Genomic DNA, 9,494 nt, shown 5'->3' with positions numbered 1-9,494 from the left:
GGGGGGGGGGGGGGGGGGGGGGAGTTCTTTGATATGTCTTGTCAAGATTTTGTGAATATTAAACTTTGAATAAGGTGTAGAAACAAGATACCTTAAGAAATGTTGTTTTCAGATTTGTAATTATAGCTACTTTAAACTATGATAATGGAAATAGATTGTTTACTTAGAGCAAGTGAAGATTTAAGTGTTTAATGTGTTTGTTGAAAGAGACCAATGATGATCTGCCTTTGCTAATTACAACCGGACACATGTGGTGTCTGTGCTGTAAACAAAAGTTGCCATGGTGACTTATGCTGAAAGCTATGTGCAGTGGGCCATCTGAGGTCAAATTCAAGTGTCCTAGGTTTAAATATATCCAATATAGAATCAAAGCGTTACAGAAAAATCTACCACTTGTTGAAGTGTTGATAATGAAACATATATTGATTTTTTCTTGTGTATGTTACACAATTTGAAAATAGTCTATCATGTTTGTATTTATTATTTCCCTTTTGGTTTTCAGGACAGGGATGCCAAATTCCGTCTTATCCTTGTAGAGAGCCGAATCCACCGTCTGGCTAGGTACTACAAGAGGAAGAGGGTTCTTGCACCAAACTGGAAATAGTAAGTAGAAATTAGTACAAATTATGTTGCAAATAGTCCATCAATTTCATGATAAGCTGCTGCATACAATAACATTAAATCATTTCCTCTCCCTGATAATCCACACATCCAGAAATAATTTGCAGAATTAACTGTTCTGAGCTGTCGTATCCCAACAATTGAAGCATGTTGAGATTTTGTAGTTAAGAAGTATTCACAGTTGAAAAACTTTTGTCGAAAACAGATTTTGTTGGCGCTTCAAATTTCTTGTTTGGCATAAGAAATTTACCATAGATAGATCTGTTACTTCCCAGTTACTTCTTCCTCTTGTGTAATCATATTTTGTCTTTGTGTGCAAATCTTGCATAATCACTTCCTATATTCTTACTTTGGTAGCCACAAGATGAACTAATGTGGTGTTGTGTTTCTCATTGCAGCGAATCTGCGACAGCCGCCGCCATGGTGCAGTAAAGACCTAATTTTAACTGTAATAAATGTGATGCCAGTCGGGAATTTGTCTTTCGGGTTGTCTTATTTTCAAGAAATTCTTAAACCTTCTCGTGCAGTATTTTATGCACACGTTAGTATAATTTCAACTGCAAAACAAATATGATTTGGAAATTCAGTTCCTTGTTGCAATTATGTAGGGAAGGTAAAGATTTTTACATTGCTTAAATACAACAGAAATCAATGTTTCAACAGTACTTGTTTAAATTATACACAGGAAAACACCAAATCTGAGTATGTTATGGAAGTTTGGTCAAAATCCTCGGAGCCGTTAAGGACTAATCATTTCAAATGAAAAAGTTGACAGACGATGCGGCATGGCATGTCTGGTTAAAACTGACCTTCTTAAAAGAATCTTGAAGATCATGTCAGAAAAATTATTGTCAAAGTGGGTGTGCAGGCCCCATGGACTAATTGGAGAATCGTCACTTTGCAACCCAAATCTTGTTCATTTTGAGGGCTGGTCAAGCTTGGATAAATCCATAGTTTACAGACAACATCAATATAAATTCAATTCAAAAGTATTTGCTTGACAATACATATATAATACAAACAGATAAGATGTATATATTAAAGAAGATGTTGGTACAATATTGACAAAATAATCGGACAACGCGATAATAACGAGAGCACCGCAAACAGATGCACAATACGTACGTCTGACCCTATCTAATGAATTTTTGTTTGTTAAATTAAATCCATATTGTCCTTGATAAACCCCACGTGAACATCCATGCCAAAAATTAGGACAATAACACATGATCTGACTGAACTGTACACCTCTGAAAAAACTTGCACCAAAACTTTGGCCGATAAATTCCGCGCGAAAAGTGAACTCCCAAAAATAGGAATTATTTTTCCAAATTAAATCCATATTGTCCTTTTTAGACCCCATATGAACATCCATTCCAAAAATTAGGACAATACCACATGGTCGGACTAAATTGTACACCACTGGAGAAAACCTCGTCTACCCCATTTCCCTTCTCCTTTCTAAACTCACATTCAGTCATCCCCAGCTGCTCTGTATTAACTGCCCGTATATGAAAGCCCTTCTCGCGCCCCCAAAATCTGATCTATATCCTCCTTAGTAGGTAATGATGTTGGTGCGTGGAGAGCTGCCATAGGCTGTTTTCACTGTAAAGTTGCACACATTTTAATAACCTACACTTACAAAACATACCCTGCTGATTTTCTAAATATTTTTGAAGTCAATGCCAAATGTTGGTTATTTACAACATATTTGTTTTTTACAACAATCTTATATCAATTATGTAAACATATTCTTTCCTATGATAATACATCTTCCAACCATGGTCCAAACTAGTAATATGGCGGCAACCCATTCACTGAATCTTGTGCATCTAAATTACACTAGAAGTATACGAACAAAATAAGCTATATTAAAGCATTGACCGACGATGTCTACATTCTTTGTATAACCGAAACTCATTTGAATCCTATTACTAATGAAGAAATTAAGCTACAGGGCTTTAGTGACGAACCGTTTCGAAAAGACGGGAATATTTTCGGAGGGGGTGTATTGTTATACTATTCTCCATCTTTCGTAGTTAAAAGAAAACCTGAGTTAGAATTTACTAATATCGAAGTAATATGGGTACAAGTTTATTTGAATAAAATTACACATTATTCATATAATAGGTAATCTATACAGACCACCTAATCTAAACTATTCTGACGGTATATGGCAGAGACTAAAACATTCCCTCGACCTGGCATTCGATATTACAGTTAATGTTATGTTGATGGGCGATCTAAATGTTGACTTTTTAATATCCTCCAGAGACGAATTATTCAACTTACTCACTTTGTACCAGATATAAAATATTATAACCGAACCTACCAGAATAACGGACCATTCAGCAACGTTATTAGATCCAGTAATTGTCAGTTACACAATCAACACTTTTTTTAGTGAAGTAATTAATATAGATGAAAATATAAGTGACCACAATGCTGTTTTTACAATAATTGAGGTACCGAAACAAACCCCAACAGTTTTCAAACGAAAGGTATGGCTATACGACGAAAGAGACATTGAACAGCTTAAACGTTTTATCACAAATATATCATGGGAAAACCAATTTAATACGTTTAATGACGTTAATGACGTGTGATTATATGCATACCATCTAAATATGTGCAGATCAGAATTGTTAGAAGACAAATACGTAATAGAGATCGATTAGAAAAGATACTTATAAATAATAATAATGATTCTAATAGGATGAAATATAAGCAATCAAAAAATAAAACAAATAATATGATAAAACGAGCAATAGAACTTTTCTACGAAAATATCAACTCTATGATGGTCAAAAGTAAATCTAACCCCAAAACATACTGGAAATTGTTAAGGCTTGTACTGAAAGGAAGCAAAACTACTGATACATCACCACTTTTTGATGACAATTCTAACGAATTCACGAACGAAAATAAGCATAAATGTGAACTTCTTAATAACTATTTTTCTTCAATATCCAGTCATTCCGAAGTAGACTAAAACAAACCTATTCCCATTTTAGAAAAACGAACACACTCTTTTGTCCGAAATTCATATCATACCTTCTGAAATAGTTGATGTTATTAACATACTAGATGTAAATAAGGCAACAAGGCCTGACGGAATCAGTCATCGTATGTTCAAACTTGTAGCAAATGAAATTGCCATTCCCCTTTCCCTCATTTTTAATCACTCCCTATTCAAAGGTATATATCCCGATAAATGGAAATTAGCAAACGTCATGCCGATCTTTAAGTCTGGCGACACTCGTAATGTTTCGAATTATAGACCAATATCATTATTAAGCTATGTCGGGAAAAAAATTGAACTTGTAGTCTATAAACATATTTACAACTTTTTTTAACTCTTACAATCTTATTTACAAATTTCAGTCTGAATTCTTATCCAATCATTCTTGTACGCATCAACTCATTGAAATGTACCATTCTATGATGTTAGCATTAGAAAACCATGAACATTCAAAGGCCTTCGATCGAGTTTGGCATAGAGGGCTTATATGCAAACTTCATCAACATGGTATTTCAGGCAGTCTTTTTAACTGGATAACAAACTATATTTTTGAGCGTAAGCAAAACGTTTTTATTCATGATTCACATTCTTCTGTAAGAAGTTTAAATGCCGGTGTTCTCCAAGATTCAGTTAGGCCCTTTATTCTTCCTGATTTATATTAACGACATTTCAACGGAACTCTCCTCATTATATCGTCTTTTTGCTGACGATACGTCGCTTTCTTACTCATCACAAAACCTAGAAAATATTGTAAGTGAACTAAATAAAGACCTAAAAAGTCTAGAGAAATGGTCTAAAAATTGGCTGATGTCGTTCAATCCTAAAAAACCCGAAATCATGATTGTTTCTAATAGAAATCTACCATTTCAACCCCAATTTATTTTTAACTATACTTCTATCCTTTTAACAGATAACCACAAACACCTTGGAGTTATACTAAGTAGCGACGGCAAATGGAATAAACATGTAGACGAACTTATCAAAAAAGGGGCAAAATATATAGCAACCCTTCGTAAAATGAAATTGATACTCAGTAGAAATAACCCTGAAAAACTATATTTAACGTACATTCGACCCTTATTAGAGTATGCATGTGAAGTCTGGGACAATTGTGGAATAGCAAATTCATTAAAACTTGAAAATATTCAGATAGACGCTGCACGAATTGTTACAGGACTACCCATATACACAAAAATTGAATATATATTTAATGAAATTGGCTGGGTTCCACTTAGAACTAGAAGGAAAAACAGAAAATTATCCCTATTCTTTACAATTAAAAACGGTACAGCTCCAAATTATTTGTGTGACACCATACCAGATAGCATTGGGGATATTTCCGGTTATAACCTAAGAAATTCCCAACATTTAAGACAACCAAAATTTAGGCTTGAAACTATACGACAATTCTTTTTTCCCCATCAGCTTCAAAAATGTGGAATGACCTAGATATATCTATAAGGAATTCTCAGTTCATTTAAAGCAAATATAAAATTAAAAGGTAAAATACATAATAAATGCTTTTTGATATGAGGGTTCCCGTTAACTAAATATACTTCATTGCCGTTTGAGAAACCGTGCTGGCTCTCTTAACTGACCTATTTTGAGCAAATTTATTTAATACAGCTGAATGTGTGCATGCGGTAATCCATGTGAAGACTCATATCATTTCCTCTGTGTCTGTCCCCTATACTCCCAGCATCGAAATCTATTAATAAGAGAGTTACAACCTGTTCGTGATGATTTCCTGTATGGCGATCTTAAATTCAGCAATGATGAAAATACCTCAAATGTGATAATCTTTCTCTCTCTATTGATCTTTTTTCTCCGACTCTACCTGTGTTACTATCATTTACTTCGTTTCTCTATCCGTCTTTTCTTCCTTATTGCGTAAATTACCTTATCAAGTTATTGTTTATACTCATGTATTTGAAAACGTGCGTCCAATTCTTTCGTAAATATTTATTTGCAATAAAATATGTTTAAATCAAAACTGAAGAAACTTGCACAAAAACTTTAACCGAGAAATTGCGCGAGAAAAGTTAAGTCCCAAACATGTCCAAAATTTCCAAAAAAATCAATTATTTTCCAAGATTAAATCTATATTGTCCTTGTTAGACCCCACGTGAACATCCATGCCAAAAATTAGGACAATAACACATGATCTGACTGAACTGTACACCACTGAAGAAACTTGCACCAAAACTTTGGCCGATAAATTGCACACGAAAAGTTAATTCCCAAAAATAGGAATTATTTTTACAAATTAAATCCATATTGTCCTTGTAAGACCCCACATGAACATCCATGCCAAAAATTAGGACAATAACACATGATCTGACTGAACTGTACACCACTGAAGAAACTTGCATCTAAACTTTAACCGGACGAACGGACGGACGCAAACGCTATACCATAATACGTCCGTCGAATTTCGGAAACTTGATAAAGATATTCAAAGAAACCTCACAAAGCAACGACCCAAAGCTCAATATTCAAAATTCAGAACTTTTGCCTTTTGTTTAAGTTTCTTTCTCGTGCGGTGCTATCCAGTGCATTCTATTTCACCATTGTAGAAGGAAAGAAGCTGTTCATATAAGTAGTACGAAGTTCTTGTCTGTGGTATATTAAGGAATCTGTTATTTCTGAAGCTATAGTTATTATTTACATTTAGAAATGGTTGAATGATATCGTAGAGATAAGTTGGAGTGTAATTATTAAGAATCATATACATTAATGTAAGTTTATGATTTTGTCTTCGTGTGTGTAATGAATGTGATGAGATGTATCTCGTCTGAGGCCAGTAATTATACGCATTGCCTCTAGTTGAACTGATTCTAGAAGACCTGATTCAGATTTGGTACAATTATCCCATACTATATCAGAATATTCTAACACATGTCTTATATAAGAGATATATAATGCTTTTAATATCAATATAAATGTAAGAGGATGATGCGAATATTAACTTTATGTACCAAGTGAATTTTTAGACCAACCAATGCCACTTTAACGTATCTCACTAATCTGGTTCAACCGATTAGTCTGTTTGTAAATGCAACATTTTCGGGTATAAATCCTGATGGACCAGCAAAAGTTCATGCATGCCTAGAAAGACCTTGTCAGGGCTCACATGAATGCAGCATCAGATAACTATAGGTCCGACCTTATTTCATAAACGAACAACTCTGTTTAACCGTATGGATCGCGAAAAACATGTGCGGCCTAGTAATTGATGTTTTCTCACGAGCCTCGGGGAAGACTTTTAAAGTCTTCATTAACATTTGCATGTTAGCAACATTTCAATCCCAACAAAGGAAAGGAAAAGATTGAGGTGTTTTAGGAACTTTGGTGAGAGTGCTTTCTCCACTGACATGGGTCGTGTGCCGTTTCATGTTGCCTATATATTCGATGATATCGACGATACATACTGGGCTCATGAGCGTCTCATGTCTGATGTCATCGATGATCATGCTCCCATCAAGGAGAGGTTAGTGAGAAAGAAGAAATGTCCTTTTTTTAATGCTAAACTCAGAAGAGCTATATATAAAAAAAGAACTCTTTTTAATCGCTATGAGAAATATCGTACCCAATATACTTGGGACGACTATAGGAAACAAAGAAACTTAGTTACTAAAATTAGGAGGCAATCTCTGCAAGCTTATTCCTTTGAACGTTGTTCTTGGGGGGGGGGGGGGGGGGGGGGTCTTCAGGCAAAAAAAGATTTCTGGCCAACAGTCAAGCCCTTCTTATCAAACAAGGGTTTGTCTGGTGACAAGATGATTTTGCTTGAGGAAGGTAATTGAATTATTACAGATCAAAAGGAAGTGTGTAATATTCTGAATGTATAGCGCAGGATATAGGGACTATGGTGGATAATGTAAGTACTAACATAATTTTAGACAGGATACTGGACACTACAAATAATTCTGTTTTCTCTTGTAAGCCTGTATCCGAACACTTTATTAGTCAAACTATCTCTAAATCTAACGTAAAGAAGGCGACCGGAGTAGATGTCATCTCATCTAAATTACTTAAGGCTTGTTGTTCCAATATTAGCTTGCCTCTGTGTACTCTAGTTAACCACAGCATTGCTACAGCTTCTTTTCCAGATAGATTAAAGCAAGCACAGGTTGTGCCGGTCTATAAAAAGAAAGATAACACTGACAAGCAGAATTATAGGCCTGTCAGCATCCTTCCTTATATCTCAAAACTCTTTGAAAAAGCTATTAGTCGAGTGGAGGATTGGCGCTTAGCCCTGGATCGCTATGAGTGTGCTGCTACTTGTGGACTTATCCAAGGCCTTTGACTGCCTCCCCCGCAATCTGCTGCTCAGGAAGCTAGAAGCATAAGGGTTAGACATTAAGGCAGTGAGTCTGATGTCCAGCTACCTGAGCAGCAGGTGTCAGCAGGTAAAACTGGCTTCAAATTGCAGCACCTGCTCAGGTATTCTTAAAGGGGTTCCCCAGGGATCTATCCTGGGCCCCTTCTTTTCAACATATTTATAAATGATATTTTTGATTGTGTTGAAGATTCATCTCTTTACAGCTATGCAGATGATAATACTATAGTTTACACCCATAAGGATCCTACTGTCTTAAAATCCATTTTAGAAAAAGATTGTACTCATGTTATTGATTGGTTTAGTAAAAATGATATCAAAGCCAATCCTGAAAAGTTTCAGGCAATCAGCATTGGAAAACGAACATTTGATAAAATAAAATCTTTTGATATTGGAGGTGTATCTCTTAATTTTAAAAACAATGTCAAACTACAAGGTGTAAATTTTGATTATTTATTGAACTTTGACGATACATATCAGAGCTCTGTAAAATAGCCTCCAGCCAATTATCTGTACTGAAAAGGATAGGGAAATTTCTGTCTAGGGAAAGGAGACAAATTATTTACAACTCATTCCTTGTTTCAAGTTTTAATTATTGCCCTCTTGTTTGGCATTTCTGTTCGGTAAAAGGTGTACGGAAAATGGAAACAAAATCAAGAAAGATCAGTACGTTTTGTATATAGTGACTTTTCGTCTTCCTTTAAACTTTTAGTCCAAAAATTAAACTCTGATTTACTACATATAAGACGTTTGAGAGACATGGCCTGTGAAGTCTATAAAATAGTTAAGAAAATCTCTCCACGCTTTATCCATGATATGATTGAATTTAAGGTAACTAATTATAATTGCAGACAAGAGAATTAATACAGCTGTATTACCTAGGGTCAACACTACAAGATATGGACTGAAATCTTTCTCCTACGAGGCCTCCCGGGTGTGGAACAGTATCCCCAATCAACTCAGAAAAGTAGACAGGTACAATGAACTTAGGAGACTGGTCCAGACCTGGGATGGACCCATTTGCTCTTGTAGTGTCTGCCGCAGTGTGTAGTAATTGTACATGTGGCTAGTCCGCTTTGCTTTGGGTTTAGTTGTGTGTGTTTTATGCTGCTTCTTCGGATTTGTGCGAATGTTTGCTCTTATTATTATTATTATTTTGTTCATTTTATTTATTTTATTTATTTTATTACTATGTTCCGTTTGTTTTACATGTTGTAAATGTGTTTTATATATAGTGCTGATAGTTGAAAATTGTAGCTCATATGTGTATGTGCTTCAATGTTTTATGCTAATATGTATTTTATGGTAAAAATTACTGTCTTGCTATATGTATGCATGTATATTAATTAGCTTATAACTTTGCATGGAGACTTATGTTTTAACACTTTCTGTTTCATAATTTTTTATGTGTAATTTCTTGAATTGATGTTTTTACTTATGTTTGTCGGAATAATAGCTTTTAATAGGTAATGTTAAATGTTTATTGTATTGTATTGTATGTCCGTCAGG

The 9,494-nt window shown here is 34.8% G+C and overlaps 1 protein-coding gene across 1 annotated transcript in view; it reads left to right on the top strand.

Moving 5' to 3' along the window:
• LOC110442924 (40S ribosomal protein S13) overlaps positions 1 to 1,095 on the top strand; it is a 6,863-nt gene extending 5,768 nt beyond the window's left edge. The window contains exons 5-6 of the mRNA XM_021486818.1: positions 503 to 603; positions 1,020 to 1,095. Coding sequence (XP_021342493.1) covers positions 503 to 603; positions 1,020 to 1,053 — 135 coding nt within the window. The 3' untranslated portion in view covers positions 1,054 to 1,095. The remainder of the gene's footprint in view (positions 1 to 502; positions 604 to 1,019) is intronic.
• The last annotated feature ends 8,399 nt before the right edge of the window (positions 1,096 to 9,494 follow it).

The sequence above is a fragment of the Mizuhopecten yessoensis genome, unplaced genomic scaffold (genome assembly GCF_002113885.1).
Source record: "Mizuhopecten yessoensis strain PY_sf001 unplaced genomic scaffold, ASM211388v2 scaffold716311, whole genome shotgun sequence".
Classification (NCBI taxonomy): domain Eukaryota; kingdom Metazoa; phylum Mollusca; class Bivalvia; order Pectinida; family Pectinidae; genus Mizuhopecten; species Mizuhopecten yessoensis.
This window is presented reverse-complemented; position numbering and strand designations above follow the sequence as displayed.